The sequence below is a fragment of the Macrotis lagotis genome, chromosome X (assembly GCF_037893015.1).
Source record: "Macrotis lagotis isolate mMagLag1 chromosome X, bilby.v1.9.chrom.fasta, whole genome shotgun sequence".
NCBI classification, from domain to species: domain Eukaryota; kingdom Metazoa; phylum Chordata; class Mammalia; order Peramelemorphia; family Peramelidae; genus Macrotis; species Macrotis lagotis.
This window is the reverse complement of record NC_133666.1, coordinates 621,978,202-622,002,504: the sequence shown is the minus strand read 5'-3', so window position 1 is coordinate 622,002,504 and position 24,303 is coordinate 621,978,202. Positions and strand designations below refer to the sequence as shown.

Here is a 24,303-nt window from a genome sequence, read left to right as displayed (position 1 = left end):
CCTGAGATCACAGAATCTTAGATCTAAATCTGGGAGGGACCTCAGAAGTCATATAGTCCAAGCCCTAATTTTACACAGGTAGTAAATGACAGAGCAAGGATCTGAACTTGAAGCTGGTCACCTCAAGTTTGCATTCTTGCCTCTCAAATACAAATCTATAGTGTTCACTATTTCTAGTTGGTCTCCTTTCTAAGCAGTCACTAGAAGTGACCTTCCTTGGCTACTGATTCTGAGATAGGCTGAAAATCTTGTTCAGGGTGGAAGGCCACCTGAGAAAGAATTGTAGGGGGGAAGTAATAAATCAGCCTGAGTGTTTATTAGATCTTTAATTCCCACTGTTCTTTTACTTCATCTCTTTCTAGTTCTGTTTTCTTTATCATCTTTGTTTCTCCTCTTATACCCCACCAGCTGCCTTTTCTTTCCTTTCTTCTTTACTCTCTCAACTCCTTTCTTTCCTTTCTGTCCTCCCTGACCATGTCTCTCTTCCTCCATTTCACAAGTTTTCTCTCTCTTTTGTCATAATTCTTATTACCCTTTACTTGCTACAAACTTGATTTTTATCTCTCATTGCTTGTTTTTTCTTGATTATGTAACTCCTCATTCTGGGCTTCCTTCCCTTCTCCCTAGCTCTTTGACACTTTCATTCTAAAAACCATTGATTTATAGTTGGATGGCTTAAAAATTTGGGTGTGGAAGCTCCCTAAACTTAGTCATAATAACTCTGAATGATTGGGATTTTGTCCCAAAGTACTGAATTTTAAAGGTGCTGAAAATTAGGCAACATTAGCAATTCTTCTAGAGTATTTTTTTAAACAAGTTTAGGAATTAGTTAAAATTTGAAACTTCTGTTTGGCATGATTCCCCCCCCCCCACCAGACAACCCTTCCTCAGGGGAACTCTTCCCAATTTGACTTCACCCTGCTTCCTCCCACTGCTACTGGGGGGGGGGGGGGAGCAATAGTTATGGAATTTTTTCCCAAATATCCACCCCACTTCCAACTTAACTGAAGACATGTTTCATCTCCTTTGGTCCTGGTACAAAAAGGACTTAGCTCTGGCTCTGCCTGTAAATTTTAAATCAGAATGGGGAGGATCATAGATTTAGACTTATGGGTCTTAGACTTTCTCCTTTTACAGATGAAAAAACTAAGACACAAAGGGGTTAATAGACTAGCTCAACTAATAAGTGCTTGAGGTGAAATTGGAACCCAGGTGTTTTTGACTCCAGGCAGGTACAATATTTTTTCCACTGCTCTATGCTGTATACCTATCCCTCCCTTAGAAGAATAGTCAATGAAGATTATTCTCTTTTCTTTTACTTCATACAATCTGTCACTATATGGAGGAAGCTAGATGAGTCAGTGTTATGCAGGGATCCATTTTGAGACCCCAGACACTTTCCCTCACCTCCCTAAAGACCCTCTCAACTTGATCTCTTTACAAGTCACTTTTGGTAAGGTGGTTCCCCTTCCCTCTCCAGTCTGATGTAACTCTCACCTCTACTCCATATGGGTCAAATTCTCTCCCAGGGACACTATCTCTCACCTCCCCTGGATGATATGCCTTTACACTGGACAACAAAGCTGGAAAGTACCTTAAAAGCTATCTAGTTCACCCCTTCTCTTAGTTTTCAGATAAAGAAACTGAAGCTGGAGAGGTAAAATGACTTGCCCAAGGTGACACAAGCAGGGAAGACAGACTTTGAACTCTCATCCTCTACGAATACAACACTTAACTGGAACAGTCTCTTGTGAAGTGAAGAACATCAGGTCAAATCTAAGATAACATTTAATAGGGATTCTAGAAGCCTATGCTTGAGTTAAAAACAAACAACCTTTCTTCATTGAATAATGGAAAAGGTTGGTTAGTTCTTTTGCCTGGGGATAGATCTAATTTTTCATCTGAAAAAGATCTAGGAGGTTTAGTTCATTAAAAGCTCAGTATGAGTCATCTAGTATCAATAGGGTTCATTAAGGAGGCCTAGAGTAGAGAACTCTATTTGGCTATTCTCCATACTTTTACTCTGGGTGCCATATTTTAGTGAAGGTATACTGATAAGTTGAAGACTTTTCAGTGGATAGTGACCAGGAGATATCATACCATTCTTTTCCAGGACAGGGAGGTAGCTGTGTTCAAGTATCTGAAAGGTTGCCATGTGAAAGAGAGAGAAGAGACTTGACCCCAGAGGGCAGAACTGGGATCACTGGGTGGGTGACCCTGTCATTAGAGGTCTCCAATTGAAAGTCACACAGTCACTTGGTGAGGCTATTAGAGAGGGAGTTTTTGGAGGAGTTGGACTAGATGACCTCTGGGGTTCTTTCCAACTCTGAGATTCCAGGCTTCTGGTGATCTTTCCTCCCTTCTCTACCTTGGGTGCCATGACATCTAACTCTAATCTAGGGAAAGAGAATCCAAAGACCTCAGGGGGTAAGATGCCTGACTAGAACTTACAGGCTTCTTTTTCATCATATCTGCTGCTTAAAGGCTTGGAGTCTCCAGGTCCATTAGTCCCCACTGTGCCTCCCCTAAATACCAAATAGCCAAACCTTCAGGTCAGTAGGCGATCCTTTGTTCTGAGTATAAGGTAGCAGAGGTAACACTGGCTGAAATCACAAGATTTAGGGGCAGACACACCACCCAGTTGGGCTTCCCTCAGATGAGTCTTCCATTCTGTTAGTAAACGTTTATTAAACCTGGCCCTGAGCTACGAGCTGTGGAGGATGCTAAAAAGTACAAGATATAGTCCCTGCCCTCAAGGAGCTTACATTCTTTTGAGGACAAAACCCTCATAATAGAAACAGTCAAGTAATAATACAGTCATGTTATAAAGGCTCAAATGACGTAGGCTGCTGATGTTCAGGGAAGGGGAGAGAGTTCTGCTCGATTGGAACATTCTGGGAAGACTTCATGAAGGAAATGGCATTTCAGTTAGATCTTGAGGGCTGCCTCTCCTTTCCTCCCTATCCCTTCAATATCTTTCTATAAACCTCTGGACAAAAGTTGAAAAATGGGGGGGGGGATTCCCAGAAGAGGGAATAGCATGGACAAAATGGAGGCAGGACAGAATGTGGCCAACACAGGAGACCAGCCTGGCTGGCGTGGGCAATGTGAGAGGGAAACAAAGGATTTGGATAGAAAGGTAGGTGGGGACCACAATGAAGTAAAACAGACAAAAGAAATTTGGACTACCTAGGGTTGGTCTAGATGATTTCCCAATTGTTATTTGGGCTCTAAGTCTATGATCTTATAATTTGATCTCTAGGCAGGCAATGGAAAGGATGATGGAGTCAGGGCTATACATTAATCATGTACGGACAACATTGTATATAGCCTGTACAGAATGGATATGGGGAGTAGGGGGGAGACCAGGACCAGGAATGGGGAGAATTGAGGACAAGAACAGTTAGGAGACACATTTGGAAATATTCCACAGGAGCCCTTTGCTGTTTTGTGTGTATTGTAATCCTATCTATTTGGGGGTAGATTAAAAAGTTCTCTTATGTAAGCTCTATGCAAATGTAAGTTGTAAATATTAATTTATTGTGACTTAGAAGTTTCTATTTCCCTACTCTAAGATTAGAAGCCTCATGTGGGCAGGCAGTTTATTTTTTTTTATTTCTTTGTAGTTTATTCCTACAGTGCCCATGTTTGTGGAGATAATGTAGTTATGGCAGGAGAAAGATTGATGGAGATTCAGGGCTATTTGGGGAACTATAGAGAAGACTCCAGAGCAGATAATATTCACCAGGGAAAGATGCTTTCCAAGGGATTGTAGATTTTGGGATTCAGGAAAGGGAGTTTGAATTATGCCCATAGGGGGAAGTTAGGATCTGGGCTTGGAGGCTGCAAATGAAAATCTAGCCCCAAGGTCAATAAATGTTATCACTATTCTCACCATTATCTTCTATCTAACTGCCTAAAGATAAAAGAGAAGATAGTGTATTAGATCATGGGTGCCAAATTGTGGCCCAGTACTTCTCTACTTCTGTGCCTTTTTTAGGTAGAGGACTGAGGTTCAAATCTGGCATCTGGGACTTACTCTCTGTGGGACCTTGAGCAAATAACTCTCTTTGGGGCTCCTTTCCACATCTGTAAAATGGCAGTGGACTGCAGTCAAGCTTCTTTCTAGAAAGCTTCAAATCGATGATCCTTTAAAGCTCAACTGAAATGCCACCTCCTCCACAAAGCCCTCTCAGATATCTTGTTTTAGGGAAGACCTCCTTCTTGTTTCATCATGTTCTGGTACCTTTACAATGAACTACTTGAGTAATATTGTGTGTTAATTACAAGTTCTTATCTTATTCCCTACCAGACAGAAAGCTCCAGGAGGCTGAGAGAGCATGTGTTAATACTGAATCACAAACATCCCCCCACCCCCACCCCCAGGCCGGTGCAGTCCTCAGAATGACTAGTTGTTTACTGAATGGATGAATTGTCCAATGAAAAGGGAAGAGGGGTGGGATTATGAATCAGGGTTTTGAGTCCTGAAGCTGACACTGTGTGACCCTGGGCAAGTCATTTCTCAGTAAATGGGTTCAATGCCACTTGGTTTACCTCATTCGTGGATTTTTTTAAATTTTTAAAATTTAAATTTTTTAAAATAAAGATCAAACAAGAAAAAGGATGCAGATTCTCTAACAATAAATGCTATATATACAAAGCACATCAATGATTATTATTATTCAGCTGTGCACCTATGAATTACCTGCCTTTAACTACCCATTATTTCGATTGCCTTCATTTCTGTTATAAATGAAAGCCCTCCATACCGCTGGCTGAGGAGGTGGCATATATAAATGAACTTCCCCAGTGGAGAAGTGGGTTTGGGGAGAGGACAAAGGGATCAAGCTATGGTCCTGAGGGACAAAGCTCAATACCATTGGTAGTGGCATTTCCTGGCAGTGAGGTCAGGGAGCCTTCCATAGAAGGCCTGAGTGTTTTGTATTTTTGTTTTTGCAATTGGGCACTGTGGTATTTAAGGAAAGGAGAGGAGACTGGTTTTCAAGATGACTAAGGTGTAAGTGCCTGGAAAACTGGGATTATTCAAAACCTTCCAGTATTTCCTAGGGTTTATAAAGGTCCAAACTCGCTGGCTTTGGCATTCAAAGCCCCGTACCGGACCAGCCCCTGGCTGTCCCCCCGCCCCCCCCCCCCCCCCCCGCCTGAAAGGTTCTCCCACCTCCTGACCTCCTTCAAGTCCCAGTTTAAATCCTTCCTTATAAAAGAAGACTAATCCTCAACCCTTTTAATTCTAGAAACTTTGCTCTATGAGTCACTCCAATTTTTCCTGCTAGGACACAACATAGTTGTTTGCATGGTGTCTTCCCCCTTAGTCTGTGGGCTTTGGGAGAGCAAGGACTGTATTTTGCCTTTGTATCCCAGTGCTTAGAGCAGGCTCTGGAACACAGTAGATACTTAACAATCACTTGTAGATTGCTGCCACTCTAACCTAAGGCACCCTTCAGTACAGCCTATGTTGTATCAGAATCAGAAAACCTGAGTTCAGATACTAATTCTGACACTCCCTTAGAGGCAGCTCGGTGGTACAGTTATATCAGTCACTGAGCCTGGAATAAGGAAGACTTGAGATCAAATTTGGCCTCAGACACTGAATAGATAGTTGTGTGACCCTAGGCTAGTCATTTCACCATTTACCTCAGTCTCCTCATCTGTTGGAGTTAATGCTAACATCCAGTTCCCAAGGTGGTAGTAAGGATCAAAGACAAAGTAATGGCAAAGTGCTCAGCACTGTGACTGGCCCAGAGCACTAAATAATGCTAATTATTATTATTATTATTATTATTATTGTTATTACTACTACTAGTTGGATAACTCTGGGCCATTCTTTTAACCTCCCTAAGCCCAGGTTCCTCATTCTTACAAATGGGAGCAATGTTTGCACTACCTACCTCATCTTGTTGGTGAGGAAAAGCATTTTGCAACCCTAGAAAATATTTGGTCTGTTGCTATGGCAACCACAGGTGGGACACGAAATTCAATAAATCTAGGAGCTTTTGAGGGGTGAATTAAATGTTTGACCAATTTTGTATGGCCTACAAATGATGTTATAAATATCCAAATGGCCCTTGGCAGAAAAAAGGGTTCCCCACACCTGCCCTAGAATGTGGAAAGGGGAGTTATTACCTCCTTAAACTCCAGAATATCTTCTTTTTCTATCCATCATTTTCTACCCATTATTTAATCAACTCCCCTTCCCCACCACCATCCTCCATATAGACTTGCCACAAACATTCCTACCTCACACTCCTCTCTCCTGCTGAGAGTTTTGTTAACCTTCCAGTCCTGACACAGCTATAACCCTTCACTTGACACTTAGAACACAGCTTGATGTTCATGTTAATTCTTTTCCATGTCTTTATCTCCCGGGCTCTACTGTGGGTTCCCTGGGTTGTGACTTGGGACTTCCATTTCCTTTCTCTCAGCTTTTCTGGTGTTCTCTGACATTCATTACACCTCTCCTTAACCATCCAAGTCTGTGGGAGCTCAATGAGAGGCAGTTGAGGGCAGCTTCATGGAGACTCATGATAGGGGATTTAGATGAATCCAATGGAGACCAATGCAAAGATTGGAGTATCAAATAGAAGAGAATGAGATGAGGAGAGAGAGGCTATTGGGAGGGGGGTGGGGTCACTCTAAAGGAAGGGACCAGTGGGAAGGTTGTGGGTGTTGAGTCCAAGGAGAATTGAGAGATCCTAATGGAAAGTGGTTCTTAGGTTACAACCTTGACCCGATGGGTCGTCTTTGACTCAAAGGTGTGTCCAATTCCTTCCCCTCTCCTATTCTAGCTGTGAAGTGGACATTGTCATGAAGTTATCAAGCAGGGACTTACACACACACACACACACACACACCAGCCCACATCTAGAATGTATGTGCACATGTCTGTCAGACCTCTAGCTGGATTCTCTTCCGTGGGGCACTATAGGCTTGCTGAAGTCTCATGTACCCATGTCCTCACTCATGGCCCAGTGCTGCTTCATTCAAATGAAGGCCTCAGTGTTATCCTGCCCCGTTCCTCTGAAGTTCTCCCAGTATTTCAACTCTTGCTTCTTTGGGGTCCAAGACTTTTCCAGCTCTATTCTCCTTGCCCTCAGTTTCTCAGCTCCGCCCCCCCCCCCCCACTGGGAGGCTTCCAGTGAACAGCTAGGCCATTTATGTAAGAAGGGCACTCTGACCTGTTTTCTTGCTCCATTTATGAATTTAGGCTCCAGCCCTGCCAGCTCCATGCTCTATGGCATGCTTCCCTTCTAATTCTAACTCTTTGCTGTCCTTATACTCCTCCAGTCAGTGGGAGCTACTGATTTCTCTTGATCTGAAACCATCACTGAGATTCATCTTCAACTAGTCTGTGGTAACTATGGCAAAGACAGCAGATACCCCTCCCAACTGGGTTAAGGCCTTGGACTTGGGTCCTCTGGAAGCAGGAGCTCCAAGTATTTGTTTAATGAGTATGAATGAACGAATGGCTTTTTTTTTCCCCGACAAAGAAACTGTTCCTCCTCCTCCTAGAGGTAGCCACACTGTCACCCCAATGACATCCCAGGCTGAATGAAGAATGAGGCAGCAGCATTAGCAAGGAATCTCCTTTACTGGGGGCAGGTGGGGGTCACAGGGACCAACACCTTCTGTACAGTCTGTTTAGTGTTCTGCCCTCCAAAGCCCACAGTACTGTTCAGTCCTCCTCCTGACAGGAGGCCAAGGTAGGAGTTGGGGTGACAACACACCCCGTGGTTAGTAGAGCATGCAAAGTCCCAGCCAATGGCTTGGGGCAAGGAGGAGGAGAAACAGTAAAAAGCCTGAGACCCAGGCAGGCAGGACAGAGCAGCTCTCGAAAAGGGGCAGGGGAGTATGGTGTTCTTGACTCTGAAGAGGTGAAAGGAGGTCAATGGAAGATGAGATGGTTGGGGAAGGAAGAAGCCCAGCAGCCTGAAGCCCAATTTTCAGGGCCATGAGAGCAACCTTAGCACAGGACTCCCAAACCCTCAAGTCAGTGGCAGCTCTGGCTCCAGGCCAAAGGGGGCTGCTTCAAAGGATCAGCATTGCTTGGGGAGCCCAGAGTTGGGTATGCTGCCACAAGCAGCAATTAGAAGGTTTGGACCAAAGGATAAGGCCGAGTCTGAATTCCTCAGAGTGTCCCCCAGGGTCACAGGGCTGCAGGCTCCACAGGAGGGAAGAGGGGCCAGGTGAACACTGGATCACACTACAACAGAGGCAGACACAGAGATGGTGTGAAATGATAGGTGGGTGGGAAGGGGTAGTATGAGAACACAGGTAACATGGCATGGCAGCTCAGGATGCAGCCATAGCAATGTTGAGAACCTCCCTAGTTCCCTCCACCTTCCTAGCCCAACATGCCAAGCCTGTCAGAATCCCTTCTGTTCATTTCTAAGTCAAACCTAGCTGAGACCCTGAGGGGAGCAAAAAGCAGGAAAGTTTTATTTCTTTGCATTTCCTTTCCTTAAATTTCCTAAAGTGAGGCAGCTTCTCCCCAAATGGCATCTGTCCCTCCACCCCCTTGGAGAAGGCAAAGAACACTTGAAGGTGATGAGACCTGAGGAAAGTGGCAAGGGAGAGAAGATAGGATCCAGGAAAGTTGGCAGCAGGGAGGAAGGGAAGGTCAAAGTCTAGGGAAAGTGAGAGGGTAAAAGTCAGGGCCTAGGCAAGTGGGGAAGCAGAGGCCAAGACCTGGGGAAGGGGTGTGTGTGTGTGTGTGTGTGTGTGTGTGTGTGTGTGTGAAGGAGTGGAAAGCAGGGGAAGATTTTAGGGGGAAAATCTATGATGCAGGGAAGGGAAGAAAAAAAAGTTAAGCTGTGAGAGTGGAGGAAGAATCTGAAAAAGGAAGCTAAAGAGAAGAAAAATGGGTTCTGGAAAGTAGGGAGAAAGAATAGGTCTGGAGAAGTAATGGGGTGGAATGAAGGGGTACCCTGGAAGATGAATAAAATTAAGTAGGGGCTGAGGAAGCAGATCAGCAGTCCCAGGATAGCTTTGGAGAAGCTGGCATGACAGGGAATGTATATTTAGGGAGATGAGAATGAAAAGCAAACTTCCCCTTCCTTGATTCTGGGTTCTTCACTCCCACCCCCAACAAGCTTCAGCAGTAGAGCAATCATTCCCAAGGCTTAAAGCGGGTTGAGGTGGGGGGCATTACCTGGGTGGGATGGCCCAGCAGAGGAGCCTCCCGTGAGCCTGGGCCTGGCCCTGGTGGGTTGATGTTGGAGCCCCAGTTGTCGTCTTCCCATGGGGAAGGGGCTTCTCTGGGCAGGCTGGAGAAAGACAGCTAACACAGAAGGAGAATAGATTATCTCCAAGCCTCCAGGTAGGAAGAGGAGGAGGAGAGGAAATGAAGGAATGGAAAAGGTTTATCAATCCCTCCTGTGGACTTGGGTAATGGCCAGAGAGGTCCTCTCCCTCTAACCCATCCATAACCGCAGGTCAGCAGTCTTTGTCCCCCTGGCCCAGCATCCAGCTCCCAATCTGCCTAAAACTGACCCAAGAGGATTCTCCCAACCCCAACTGAGGCAGGGCACTTCCCAGACACACCAAGAAGGCTGGCCCAATAGGTGACCATCACCATTTCCTTTCCCTTCCTCCCCACCCATAAGTCCGGCCCTACAGAAAGCCAAACTGCAGGAGGCAGGGGTAAGGGGAGGTCTGAGAGGCAGGCAGGAGAGTAGGCAGAGAAATAAGTCCAACATGCACCGTAGCTCCTGTCTCATCCTGGCAGCATCTTGGCGGTGAGGCCCTAGGCATCAGGAGAGGGCTGAGGGGCAGGCTACCCCCACCTGACCCAGGAACAGGGAGGAAAGTCCAGGCGGCAGCTGCAGAGTATAGGCTGGAATCCAGGCAGGGCCCTTGGGAGAGAATCACGTGTGACCTGAGGCTAAGTGGAGGACGTGTTGCTTAGGGCAGTGAAAAAAGGACAGGCTGTGGCTTGACCCAGTTCTCATCCTGAAGAACAGAGGAGCCTGAGAAGGAGAAAGGGAGTAGGACTGGGGGCAGCAGGCAAGAAGTGGAAGAGCCAAGAGGCCCAAAGTTTGGGGAAGGTGAGAGCTGGCTCGGACCAAGCCCAAGGCATCAGGCTATGGTGAAGTGGCTGCCAGCGTGGATAGTCAGGAGAGTCCTAGAGGTGGGTGGCAAGGCAGGTAGAGAGACAGGTCCACCTTGCTCCCCTCAATATACAAACTCTCAGAACAGCAAATATATATTAATATATTAGTCTAGTCTTTTTGGTTAAACTTTAGGCACCGCTTTGGAAGAAGAGTCTTTTTTAAAATTAAAAAAAAAAAAAACAAAAAACAAAATCCAGGGCACTTAGCTGGCAGATTGACCACATGCAGAGTAAGAAGGGGCAGGGGAGGGGAGCAGGGGGGGGAAAAGGCAGGGTCAGGGTGGTTATGCCACAGAAGGCTGTGGCCCCCCTAGGGTTGCCCATTCCTCTCCTACTTCCCATCCACAGCTCCCACTCAGACTGCCCCAATCCAGGGAGAGCTGGGTGGCCTCAGAGGTTTCATGGGGCCCTGAAGTATATCGACGGCCATAGCCCGAGGAAGAATAGGAGGAGGAAGAGAAGGTCATGGAGAAACCAGAGCCTGTGGCATCAAAACTGCCCCGCCGAGAGCCAGCCCGGGAACCGGTGCGGGAGCCCGCCCGGGAGCCCGAGGTAGAGCCGGAGCCACTGACACTATAGGGGCTGTAGTATCCTTTGCTGGACTGAGAAGAAGCTTCCAGCAGCCTCAGTCCTGTGCCCTCTTCTATCATACTCCGATCCATGGCATCCTTGTAGGAGATCTTGAGCTTGGTCTTGGGGCAGGTGAGGTACTTGGAGTAAGTGTTGACATCACGAAGTTTCTGGGCTGTTCGGGCATCAATGGTTCCCTTCTGCAGGGCTTCCTCCAGGGGCACCCGTGTTGGTATGTCAGGCTCAATCAATCCCCCTGTTAAGTACTGCACCTCCAGGAAGCGCTGCCCTGCCTCATAATACAGCCAGCCCTTTTTCAGGGCTTGGGCAGCAGACATTTTGGTCTTGGTCCGTGGGTCATCAAAACCGTAGAAAGCCTTCTGGGCCAAGTTGATCCTATCCACCATGATCTTATCTACTAGACCTTTGTTGACAGCATCAGTGACTGGGAACTTCTCTCCAGTGTTGGGGTCAATGATGCCCCCAGTGCAGGCCTGGGCCTCCAATAGCCGTTGGCCAGTGATATTGTCCACTAGGTTTCGATGCATAGCCTCAGTGATAGACACCTTCTCCAGGGTGTCTGTGTCTAGAATTCCAGCCACTGGTCCTGTCTCCTCAGTGGGATCTGTCCAGGAGGTGAGCTGAGTTCTGGACACAGCTGGGCTGATGGGATACGAGGAGGAGGAGCCCACAGAGGATGACCTCGAGCGGAAGCCACTCATGTTACCTGAAAGCATGTCAGCAAATTCAGTGATGGAGAGCGTACCAGCACGGTATTGGTCGAGTGCTGACTGGTCAATTAAGCTCTTTGAAATGGCATCATCAATATCATACTGCCGACCAGATCGTCGGTCAATGATCATAGACTTGACCACACCATCTGAGGAAGAGATAGTGATCTCCTCCCACTCACACTCCTGCTCAGAGAGCTCCAGGTATGTCTGATGGTCAATGAGCCCCTTGCGATAAGCCTCATACACAGACATCTCCTTGCCAGTCTCAGGATCCACGATCACCACTCGACGCTTACGGACAGATGACTTGGAGGAGGTCTTTCTCTCTCGCTTTTTCTCCTTGAGTGGCAACAGACAGAGGCCAGTTTCTGGGTCAGTGATGCAACGCTCCATCAGCTGCAGGTAAGTGAGATTTTCCTCTGTGTTGGGATCAAAGAAGCCTTTGGTGTCATCTGAGGGGTCTGTTAGGATCTCATTCATCTCCTCATCAAACAGGCCACGGTTATAAGCTACTTCCACAGGAAGTCGGTGGCTCTCCTCAGGGTCAATGATGCCCCCTGTTGCAATCTGAGCCTCCAGGAGACGTATGCCATGGTCCTTCAGGATCAAGCCCTTCTTCATGGCCTGAAAGAGGGAAATGAGCTTCCCAGAATAGGGGTCTTTGTAACCAATCACAGCCCGCTCAGCAGAGATCAATTTGTCCTTGAATTCAGGGCCCACGATGCCCATGCGGACAGCCTCTTCCACAGTGAGTTTAAGTCCTTTAATAGGATCAATAACATAGCCTGTGGCTGCCTGGGCTTCCAGGAGCTCAAAGGCAGTGCCAGGACGGATGATGCCTTTTTTCATGGCCTGGTAGACAGAGAGCCGTTCCTTTGTAGAGTCTACAAAGACACCAGCAATGCAGCTAGTACCTTCTAAGTACTTCTTTAGATTCTTGGAGACTTCTTCAATGGAAGTCAGTCCCTCCTGCAATTGGAGGGCAGTGGCTTCATCCATGATCTTGGATCGGACCAGTTCCTCCACTGTGATCTGTTTCCGCAAGCCCCGGAATGTTAGTTTTCGGGTGTCTGAGAGGGGTAGGAGTAACTGACCACTGTTCTCATCTCGACGACACCGTTTCAGCAGTTGTGTGTAGCTGAGTTTCTCCTCTGTAGATGGGTCCACATAGCTTCTGACCTCACTGGGCTCTGACAGCTGGTCATACGTGTCTTTGTTCAGGTAACCTCGCTGGTAAGCAATTTCCAGTGGGAGATGGAAGCCCAGGCGGGGATCAATGATGCCACCAGTGGCGAGCTGTGCATCTAAGAGCCTCAGAGCTTCCTCAGAGGAGATCAAATCCTTCTTCATTGCTTGGAAGAGGGAAATGGTTTGCTCAGTGTATGGGTCCCGATAGCCAGTCACTGCTCTCTCTGCTGAAAGAAGCCGGTCGTGAATCTCTGGACCCACAAGCCCTTTCCTCACGGCTTCATCTACAGTGAGCCGCTCATTCTTTATTGGGTCAATCATGAAGCCAGTGGCTGCCTGTGCCTCCAGCAGGGTGCGGGCAATCTCAGAGCTAATAAGCCCTTTCTTCAAAGCCTGATAGATGGACAGTTTCTGCTTAGAGGCAGGTAGATAGATGCCTGCCACACAGCCACTCCCATACAGGTAGTGCCAGGTGGTTTCCACCTCCAAGATCTCTCGGATGGTCTTGGTCCCCTCTCGTAGGAGGTTGTAGGTCTCCAGGGAAATGATGCGGGCCTCATAAAGATCCTCAGCAGTAATACGGCGCCGGACATAATCATAGGAGTTAAGGTTCTGCTGACGGATGATCTCAGTCTTTTCAATAATCTCAATGATTATGATAATCATTCTTTCCTTTGTGACCTTTCCTGAACGGAAGTCCTCCATCAATCGTGTGCGCTGCTCTTCAGGGATCATGTCTGACTGCATTACCTCCCAGAGAGACATGGAGGTGCTTCCCTGGCCACCTCCAGGTATGTCAATCTGGGTTTCTTCAAAGGCCTTTCGAGTTTCTTCCTCTGTGTACACCTGCGTTGTCTCCACCACTTCTGGTTTTTCAGGCTTCTTCAGAGACAGAAGGTAGAGGCCAGTCTCAGGGTCTTCCACACATCGCTGCTTCAGCTGCAAGTAGGTGAGATTCTCTTGAGTGTTGGGATCAAAGAAGCCTTTGGTGTCATCTGAAGGGTCAGACAGGATTCTATTCATCTCCTCATTAAAGTAGCCACGCTTGTAGGCAATCTCCACAGGGACACGATGACTGTTGACAGGGTCAATGATTCCACCGGTAGCGATCTGAGCCTCTAGAAGGCGGATGGCATGGTCCCTAAGAATCAGACCCTTCTTCATGGCCTCAAAGAGGGAGATGGTATTGCCTGAATAGGGGTCTTTATAACCAGTGACTGCCTTCTCAGCAGACAGCAGCTTCTCATGTAGCTCTGGCCCCACAACACCAGCTTTCACTGCTTCATTAACGTACAGACGCTGGTTTTTTATGGGGTCAATCATGAAGCCAGTGGCGGCCTGGGCCTCCAAGAGAATGATGGCTGTGCTGGGCCTCAGCAAGTTCCTTTTCATTGCCTGGTAGATGGTCAGTTTCTCTTTGGTCTCCTCCACATAGACACCAGCAATACAGTCGGTCCCCTGGAGAAACCTCTTCACAGAGTCTGTCTCAGAGATATCTTTTACTGACTTCTTGCCATCCTTCAGTTGTTCAAACTGGGCTCTGCTGATGACCCTAGACTCAAGAAGCTCACTGGCTGCCACCGGTGTCCTCAGGCCACTGAATGTGAGCTTCTCCTGTCTCTTGGTCTCTGTTTCTTCAATGATGGTGATCATAATCTTGATGATTTTCTCGATGGTGACTTTGCCTGTCTTGTATTGACGAATAAGCTCTCTCCTCTGCTCCTCAGAGAAGTACTCAGAATTAATCAACTCCCAGATGGTAATTGTCCTGCCCTTGAAGCTGCCAACTGGGACCTCAACTGTGGCTTTTTCAAATGATTCCTTGGCTTGGAGGTCAGTATAGATCTCTTCCTGTTGAGCACGAATGGCTTTCTCTGAGAGAGGCAATAGATATAGGCCTGTCTTTTTGTCTGTTCGGCATTTCTTCTGCAACTGGCTATAGGTGAGGTGTTCTTGAGTGTTAGGGTCATAAAAGGCCTTGGCACTGTCTTTAGGAGTGGATAGAGCTTTGGTCATCTCTTCATCTAAATAACCCCTCTCATAGGCAACATCCAAGGGGACACGGTGACTCTTTCCAGGGTCAATGATGCCACCAGTGGAGAGCTGAGCATCTAGTAAACGTAGGCCATGGTCACTGGGAATGAGGCCCTTCTTCAGTGCCTGGAAGAGGGAGACAATCTGCCCACTGTAGGGGTCCTTGTACCCAGTTACAGCTTTCTCTGCAGAAAGTAACTTCTCATGCAGCTCTGGGCCCACCAGGCCAGATTTAACAGCCTCATCCACTGATAGCCTGGCATTCTTAAGAGGATCAATGATGTGTCCAGTACCAGCTTGGGCCTCCAAGAGTGAAAGGGCCACCTCAGGCTTCAGCAGGTTCTTTCTCAGGGCTTCATAGGGGCTCAGCTTTTGACCAGTCTCTTCCACCCACACCCCAGCAATGGCATTAGCTCCTCGAAGATACTTCTTCACAGACTCCACCTCAGCCACCTCCTGCACTGTTTTCTTGCCCTGACTCAGCTGATTGTAGAGATCCTTGTCAATGACCTTGCTCTCCACAAGCTCAATGGCTGGAACAGGAGCTCGGAGGCCCTCAAAACACAGCTGGCTTTTCTTCTCGTGCTCCTCAACCACAGTGATGATGATCTTGATGATTTTCTCCACAGTGATCTTGCCTGTCCTGTATTGCCGGAGGAGGTCTCGCCGCTGGTCCTCTGTGAAGTACTCTGAGTTGATGATTTCCCAGATGGTGACTGTTTTCCCTTGAAATCTGCCAAAGGGGGCAGACACAGTTGCCTTCTTGAACACATCTCTGGCTTCGTTGTCAGTGTAGACCAATTCTCCCCCTTTGGCTGCTTTGTCTGTGAGTGGCAGGAGGCAAAGACCAGTCTCTGGGTCAGTGATGCAGCGCTCCAGCAACTGCAGGTAGGTGAGGTTCTCATGTGTGTTGGGGTCAAAGAAACCCTTGGTGTCATCAGAGGGGTCAGACAGAGTCTTGGTCATCTCCTCATCCAAGTAGCCACGCTGGTAGGCCACCTCTACGGGGACTCGGTGGCTGTGCACGGGGTCGATGACCCCGCCGGTGGCGATCTGGGCCTCCAGCAGCCTCACGCCGTGGTCCTTGACGATGAGGTCCCTCTTCATGGCCTGGAAGAGGGAGATCTTGTCTCCAGTGTAGGGGTCCTTATAACCAGTCACCGCCCTCTCTGCTGACAGCAGTTTGTTGTGCAGTTCAGGCCCAATGACACTTTCCTTTACTGCCTCATTGACAGACAGTCTCTTGTTTGTGACTGGGTCAATGATGAATCCAGAAGCAGCCTGAGCCTCTAGCAGGATGAGGGCGGTGCCTGGGCTCAGCAGCTGCTTCTTCATGGCCTTGTAGATGCTGATCTTCTCATTGGTTGGCTTGAGCAGCAGCCCAGCAATGCTGCTCCTGCCCTGAAGGTACCTCCTGATGTCTTCTCTCTGAGACAGCTCTGTCACTGTGGTTGTGCCCTCCACAAGTTTGTCCAGTTGCTCCCGGCTCAGGATGCCAGCCTCCTCCAGTTTCTTGGCCGAGACCTTCTGACGTAGACCATCAAATGCATATTCAGGCTCCCCGTTTTGTGCCAAGCCATCTACTGCATCTCGCCCATTGGGCAGGGCTTTGGCTTGGGTTACCCTCTCCTCTGTTTGGATCATGACAGCCCGGGTCTGAGCCAGAGCTGCCCGGTGTTCCTCCTCCAGTCTCTCTAGCTTCTCACGAAGCTTCTGGTTCTCATCTGCCAGAAGCTTCTCCTGCTGCTGTCTTCGCTGCTCCAGTTGCTGCAGCTCTTCCTGCTTCCGTCGGACATTGTCCTCTGCTTCCTTCTGCCTCCTCTTGGCCTCATCCATGCTTGTGATCAGCTGCTGTTTCTCCTGCTCCATCTGCTTCTGCTGACGTTCTTGTTCAGCCTTCAGATTCTGGGCCTTGTTCACCTCCTCCTGGAACAGTTTCTCTAGTTTGGCTTTCTCCTCCTCAATAAACCGTTCCCTCTGCAGCAGGCTGTCCTTCTCAGTGAGGAAGGTCTGCTGTAGCATCTGAGTCTCATGCAACAGCTGCTCTTTCTGGGCCATCTGCATCTGCAAGAGGCAGGGACAAGAGAGCTTTAAGGTCAGACCAAGCCTGCTCCCCACCCATTGGACAACAATATACAGCTTGGCTTGATTTGGTTAAGCAATGAACTGGGGAAATATAGGCTGTGGCACTGGTGGCCTGAACCATTGACACATGTTAGAAAGAAATCTCCTTTAGCATATTAAAAGAACTAGAATATTAGATGGCACTCCTGGTCAGGGAAAGGACAAATTTGGTTAGGAAAAACCAAGAGACCAGAGATACTTGGCCAACTGTGCAACAGTGCAGTTGTACTGGTCTCTTGGAGTGCCTTTAAGACTTAGCTTTACTAAGACTAATGAAAGTGATAATTCTGAATGGCAGGGATAGTCTGAATAGGGCTAATGACTATACCCAAGGGCCAAATGAGAGACACTTACTTTGATGGAAGTTAACTGTTTTTGTGTAGTCAGACAGGGAAAGGGAAGGGGAAGTGAGGGAGGGGGAAATTAAAAAAAAAGGGTGGTCAATCTGAGACTTCTTGTGGGAAGCATCTCCCTTAGGGAAACCCAAAGCCTAGCCCTCAGTCTGCTGAGGACCTTGCCAACAAGACTTTAACCCCAGAAGAAAGGAGAGAAGCAAAGATACCTCTTCTGACTTGTGCTGGAGAGTCTCTGCCTCATGCTTCAATTTCTCCTTCTCCCTCTCCAGTTCCGCGATGGCCTCTTTCAGCTTGTCAGCATCCTTGTCACTCTGCTGTCTCTGGATCTCCAGGGTGTGGACCAGTGTCATCTTCTCCCTGGTGGACAATTCCGTGCGATGGAGCTTCTCACCGATCTCCTCAGCCTGTTTCTTGAACTTCCGGGCATCCTCTTCCGCCTTGGCTTGTGCCAAGCTCATCTCAGTCACTTGCAGCTTCAGCCGCTCAGCTTCAGCGCTCATCTCTAGCTGGCGGCGGCGTTCAGCTTCCAGAGTTTTCTGGAAGCCCTCGGTCTCCTGTGCGAGGCGCTGCTCCATCTGATCTTTATCCTCCTGGAGCTTCTTGGCATGCTCCTGGGCTAAGTCCTTTTGTTTTTGCAGCATCTCTGCCTCAGCCTTTAGCCTTGTGGCCTCCTGCACGGCCTGCATCTTCTCCTTCAGCATCTTCTCAGCCAGTGCCCGCTGCTGGGCTAGGTCCTCTTCGGCCAGCTTGCGGAGCCGTGCAGCTTCCTGGGCTTCCACACTTAGGCGGGCAGCCTCTTCAGCCACCTGCTTCATCTTCTCCGCCTCCTCCACTAGGAATTTCTGGGTGTTGTCTTTGTCCTTCAGGATCAGTATCTTGTTCTCCTCCTCGATACGGGCCTTCAGCTTCACCAGCTCCTCCATCTGGATCTTCACCTTGAAGAGCTCCTCCTCCACCTGTGTCTTCTGCCGCATGGCATCAGTCACCTCCTCCTTCAGACGCTGCAGCTCCTCATCTAGGATGTCCTTCTGGTGGTCAGTCTCCTCCAACTGAAGCTTCACCTTGGTCAGTTCCTGTTCCACCTGAGCCTTCTGCCTCAAGGTCTGCTCTGCAAACTTCTTGTGCTTCTCCATCTCAGCATCAGCAGCCTGCTTCTGCCGCAGAGCTGCCTGCTCTGCCTGGGCCCGCTTGGCGGCCTCCAGCTCCGCCTCCTTGCGCAGCTTCTCTGCTGAGGCCTGAGCCTGGGCCTGAGCCTGAGCTTGCTCTTCAGCCTGCTGCTTCAGGCGTTCAGCTTCTTCCACCTGCTGGCGTGACAACATGGCCTCGTGCTCTGCTAGGCGACGGGCCTCCTCGGCTTCCTCAGCAGCTCGCTTGGCCTTCTCAGCCTCCTCCTTCAGCTTATCCAGTACACTCTGCTCTTGCCGACGGGTCTGCAGCAGCTCCTGTTCCTTCTGCTGCACAGCAAACACATGGGCTTTCTCCTCAGCCTGCAAGCGCTTTTGGGCAGCCTCCTCAGCCAGCTGGATCTGCCGTTCAGACTCTTTTTCTGCCAGTTCCTTTTGGCGCTTGGCTTCCTCGACCTTGGCCTTAAGGCGCTCCACCTCTTCCAGTGCCGCCTTCCTCTGCCGGGCAGCCTCCTGCTCTGCGGCGAGGATCTTCTTGACCTTGTCCTCAGCCTCCCTTCGCCGCTGCTCCTCCTCCAGCGCAAGCTGCCGCTGCTTCTCAGCTTCACGTTCGGCCTGCTCCTTGCTCTTCTGGATTTCCTCTGCACTACTCTTGATGCGCCCCAGCTCCAGTTCCAGGTCTGTCTTGCCGGCTGAGGCCTTCTCAAAGTTGATCTTGAGGATGCGGATCTCTTCTTCGATGATGCGCCGCTGCTTTAGTGTATCATCTACCAGTCCCTTCTGGCGCTCCAGTTCATTCTCTGAGGATTTCTTCAGCAGGGCGATCTTCTCCTCAATGTCAGCCTTGTGCTGGGCCGCCTGCTCCTCCAGCAAGCGCCGCTGATATGCCTCATCCTCTGCTAGCCGCCGGAGGCGTTCATTCTCTGCTTCCTTCTCTTTTAGTGCAATTTCTGCCTCTGTCTTGAGCCTTGTGGCCTCACTGATGGCGGCCAGTTTCTCCTTGAGGATGCGTTCAGCCTCTGCCCGCTGGCGGGCCACATCTTCCTCCGCCAGCTGCCTTTGCCGCTTGGCCTCCTCTGACAGGGCCCGCAACCGGGCAGCCTCCTCTGCCAGCTCCCGGAACTTGCTGGCTTCAGCCTCTAGTCTCTGCTTGGACTTCTCACTGGTGTTTCGTGACTCCTCCTCAGTCTTTGCCTTGCTCTCCAGGAGGATCTCCATTTCTGCTCGGACCTTTGCTAGTTCCTCCTCTACCTCTTTGCGCTTCTGAATGGCCTCGCTCACCTCATTCTTGAGGCGGAAGAGCTCTTCTTCCAGAAGCAGCCGCTGCTGCTCCCCATTCTCTGTCTCTGCCTTCAGCCGGATCAGCTCCTGCTCAGCTGACAGCTTCTGCTGGGCTGTGCCCTCTGCCAGCTTCCGCTGCTTCTCCAGCTCCTGCTCTGCCAGCTCCTTCTGCCTCAAGGCCGACTCCTCCGCTTTACTCCTCTTGCGGGCCTCCCGCTCTGCATCTTCTTTCTGTTTCTCAGCCTCCTCTTGGGCAAGAGTCTTCTGGTGGGCGATCTCCTCTGCCTGGAGCCGCATGCGCAGGGCTTCATTGGCCTTTTCCCTCCACTTCTCTAGCTCCCGCTCGGCCTCTTCACGGAAGCGCTCAGCCTCTGCCTGCTGCCTCTTCAGGCGCTCGGCCTCCTCCTGCAAGTGGGTGACAGTGATGTGCTCCTGCTTCAGGCTCAGTTCAAGTTGGGCCGTCTTCTCTGCGAAGGACATGCGTTTGCTTTGGAGTTCTACCTCCGCGCTCCGCTGGGCTGTCTCCAGGGCCACCTGGACCTGCCGCTCCTTCTCAATCTCAGCCTGCTTCATGCGCCGCTCAGCCTCCTCAGCCTGCAGGCGCAGCTCCTCCAGGGCCTTGAGGGCCCGCTGCTTCTCCCTGGCAGCCTCCTGCTCAGCCTGGATCTTCAGCCGCAGCTCTTCCTCTGCCTGCCGTTTCTTCTGGCTCTCCTCTTTCACTTGCCGCCGCAGGCGCTCGGCTTCCTCCTGAGCCTGCTTTTTCTGCAGCTCAGCCTCTTCAGCTCGTGCCCGCAGAGCCTGCAGCTCTGACTCAGCCCCACTTTTCTGACGCTCTGTTGTCTCCAGTTGCAGGCGGATCACACGAATCTCTTCCTCAATCCGCAGACGGTTCCGCTCGGCTTCCTGGACCTGTTGGGCCTTGGCCTTTATCTCCAGGTCTGAGTTCTGCCGCAGCTGCTGCAGCTCTTGCTGGATGTTGAGCTTTTGATGCTCGGCATCCACGGCGACCACTTCCCGCCGAGCCACCTCCTCCTGCATGCGTCGCTGAAGCTCCTGTGCCTCCCGTTCCGCCTGAGCCTTGGCCTGGGCATGAGCCTCGGCCAGCTGCCTCTGCTTCTCCAGCTGGGCCTCCACCTCTGCCAGCCGCTGCCTCTCCTCCGCCTTCAGCTTCTCGGCCGCCCTCTGAGAGGGAGGTGGGCAGGGCAGGGCAGCGGGGGGGGGGGAGAGAAAGAACCACAAAGAAACCAAAGTGAACAGACAGCAGAAAAATCTGCCGCTCAGTGAGCAATATGGGGAAAGGGGACTGGAAGGCAGACAATGGGGGAGGTAGGGCAGGGGAGACCAAGCCCCATTCCTGGGGCCACACGAGGAGGACACAGCACTGCAACAGTCCACTTAGTACAGCGAGTGATGGGATGGGAGATGGAAGGGAATGAGATGGACAGATTCAGACATGGGAAGACAGCTCTGGAAATCAACAGGACAGGACTCTCCATCATCAGAGAAAACAATCCATGAATGGAACATGCACCAAGCCCAAGGCAGATGGGAACAGCATGAGAGCAACTTGCACCCCCTCTCCATGCTTACTGGCCCGGCGGGAGAGTGAGGCTTCCTTCTTTCTCCCGTCCTTGCCATATAATGGACAGACAGATATGGACAAAAAGCAAAGCACCAACACCACGTGTGTGAGAGTGTGTTTGTGTAACTATGTTTGTGTGTGTGTGTGTGTGCACATACTGGGAAAGTGATATTTGGGATGTGGGTTGATCTCTATTTCCTGCTCTCAACTTTCTCTGAGGGAAGCAAAGGTCACCATCTATCTGGTGGCTTTGGAATCAGAGGGCAGAATACAAGGGCTTCCTCAGACCCTTAGAGAAATAAGCCCTGCCTTCTAAGAGATCCTAGAACAAATCAGAATGGGGTAGGAATGCCCCCTCCCCATTTCCTCCTACCTGTGACTCTGCCCAACAGCTACCTTCCTTTTCCCAAGTTTAGGACGAGGTAGGTGTGCTGATCAGGGGACAGGAACACAGGCCACCCTGGTGGCTACCATGGTAGGTGAGACAAGGGGGTTTTGATTTGTGAAACAGTGGTCCAGGTGATAGTGAAGGAGGGAAGGGAAAAAACTGTGATCATATGAGATGTGTTGATGGAGCAAGAAAAGAGGGATCATTGATGATACTGAGGAGGTGCTGATAGGGAGAGAAGAAGGAAAGGGCACTGAAGGCCCCCAAGGGGAGACACCAAGGGGAGGAGTCATGCGTCTAGGGCAGTACCTGCTGCAGAAAGGCCAGAGTCCTCCTGGGTTTTTACCCTCCATTAGATCCCAAACAACACAAACATTCCCCCAGACAAAGCTGCCAAGCGGCGAATCCAAGAGCAAAACCCAAGAGTTAGAGAAAAGGGAGCACACAGGGAAGGGAGGAGAAGGAAGAGGGAAAAGGGATGCTGAAAAAGAAGAGATAGGGGAAGAGATCCAACAAGCTCCAGCAGGGGAAGGGGCCTAGGGAGAATTCAGCCTGGGCAAAGGAGGAAGAGATGGCGGGAAGGCAGCATCTGAGCATGGGGCAGGCTGTCGAAGGGGGCTGTACTAAGTGTGTCTGAGAAGTGCTTCCCATTCTTCCAGAACCAGGCTGGAGGGTTCAGGGCAGGGGAAGACCTGAGGAGCAAGGAACCCACTAATAGGCCCTACTTGAGGGGCTCTTCTCCTTGACTCCTGGCCAGAAGGGCAGGGGAGCTGGGGTCCGAGTTAGCAATAGCATATAACTCTTAGGGTAGGACAAGGTTGCTGACTGCTGGGAAGGAAAGCTAGCTGCTCCCTCCCACCCTTGAAAAGTCCCTTCCCCTAAGCCCATACCTCCTCTTCCTCCAGACGCCGAAGTGTCTCACTGATGAACTTGATATACTGGCTCGTGAGAGTGGTCAGTTCACTGTAGCGGGTACGAAGATCCACATACTAGAAGAGAACAAAGTCCAGTGACCTCATTTAGTGTCTGAAGGGCAGCTGTGCCCACATATGAACCCCTCAAATACACACACACACAGCACATAAACAGGTATACTAAGACCTCAATAGCAAAAGAAGGTTCAACCCAGGACAGAAACCTGTAGTTTGGGGGTCTGGGGCTCAGGCCAGCTGTACCATAGGAGGGTCATTCAATTCATTGAACCTTTGATTTGGAGCTTGAAGGGACTGTAAGGGTCATTTAGTTCAACCCCAACAAGTCACAAGATCAGAACACTGAAGTCCAAAGAGATCATAAAGGGATTAAGATCAAGAATAAGAAGTTATGGTTGGGTTCCCCAGGCCCCAGGAAAACATGGACTCTCCAAGCTTACTCATCTGGCCTCTGTCTAACTACTTCCACCCCTAAATGCTCCACCAGGTTAGCAGCTTCGAAAGACCACCATGCATTGCCTGCCACACTGGGCCTCACCTCCTGGATGATGCTATCCGACACAGACTGGACCTTGGGTTTCTTGGCAGGAGAGGCCACAGGTTCCACTTGAGCCTTGTATGTCACCAGTTGCAGTTCATAGTCCTGTAGGAGGAAGAAACAGGTGACTTTTGGATGGGCTCGTGCTACTGGATAAGGGGCCCCCTAGAGCTTCTGCCTGATTCCTCCCTGCGATGGAAGCAAGGTTTACTTAGATATGTCATGAATTTGTCTCTTTAAAGTAGCAGAAAGAGTCTTTATCCATTGTACTTAGACAGCCTGTGATCTCTGTCCCTCCTCTTAGTCTGGGACTATTTTCAGGCCAAAGTTGATCCTTCCCTTGGCCTGCTTCCTCAGGATTCCTAGGCCCCCATGGAGTTCTCCTCTGGTCATTCTACCCCAGGTTCTCTGGTTCTGACACCCCTTGAGTTGGATGGACAAGACAGAAAACACTTCTGTGGCTGTTTTTGTTCAGAAAGATCAGAAGAGGATATAGGAAGATACAGGCAACCTCCAGGGTCAACCAAGTCCTTGTCCTAGGCCATCAACAAGGGCCTCCTATGTCCCACTTGCATGGCCCCAGAACATTCTTTTTTTTTCTTCTGGGTCTTACACCTTATCTGAGGCAGCCAGGTGATTCAGCGGATAGAGCACTGGACTTAACAACAGGAAGACCAGAGGTTCAAATCCAGTCTCAGGTACTTCCTAGCCCTGTGAGCCTAAGCAAGCCACTTAATCTCTGAGTTTCTTCATCTATAAAATGAAGATAATAGCAAATCCTTCCCAGGGGTAATGTGAAGATGAAATAAAATATTTGCAAAGTGCCAAACAAAGAGACTGGCATATGGTAGACACTTAAATGCTTCTTCCCTCTTGAGCTTCTACAGCCCTCTCTTCTCTCGAGTCCATTTTGATGAATTATCTTTCTCTGTCACCCCACATCTCCAAAGGATTTTAATCTGACCACTGACCAAGGCCAAACACTGAATCAGTTACTTTTGGTTTCCTTCTCCCTTGGGGACCCTGGATAACAGGATCATAGATTTAGAAGTAGAAGGGATTTTAGAAGGTCATTGAGTCTAAACCCACATACCTTACAGAAGAGGAAACTGAGGCATGGAATGGTTAGGTGACTTGCCTGAGACACAGAGTTAGTGTCTTCCTAACTCCAAGTTCAGGGTCCTATCCACTATGCTATCATTCCCTTATTGATCAAAGGAGAGGGCTGATAACTGTAAGGAAGCCTCCAAGGAATGAGCCTCTACCGTGGGTGGTATCCAAGCTGCTAAAGGGAGAACAGGGGAGCCCCTAAACTTGGGCAGG

At 49.6% G+C, this 24,303-nt stretch overlaps 1 protein-coding gene across 20 annotated transcripts in view; it reads right to left on the bottom strand.

Annotated features, from left to right (window-relative positions):
• Positions 1-7,590: 7,590 nt before the first annotated feature.
• Positions 7,591-24,303, bottom strand: part of PLEC (plectin) — a 113,944-nt gene continuing 97,231 nt past the window's right edge. For 18 of the 20 annotated variants that reach the window (XR_012471862.1, XR_012471863.1, XR_012471870.1 and 15 more), the window contains 5 exons: positions 22,981-23,085; positions 22,401-22,499; positions 17,342-20,722; positions 9,170-16,719; positions 7,591-8,221 (listed from right to left, as the gene is read on the bottom strand). Coding sequence is in view for 1 of the 20 variants with exons in the window: in XM_074203142.1 (XP_074059243.1) it covers positions 10,414-16,719; positions 17,342-20,722; positions 22,401-22,499; positions 22,981-23,085 (9,891 nt within the window). In the remaining 19 variants the exon portion in view is untranslated. Of the gene's footprint in view, positions 16,720-17,341; positions 20,723-22,400; positions 22,500-22,980; positions 23,086-24,303 lie in introns of all 20 variants that reach the window. The other 2 variants (XR_012471878.1, XM_074203142.1) reach the window with 2 other exon arrangements.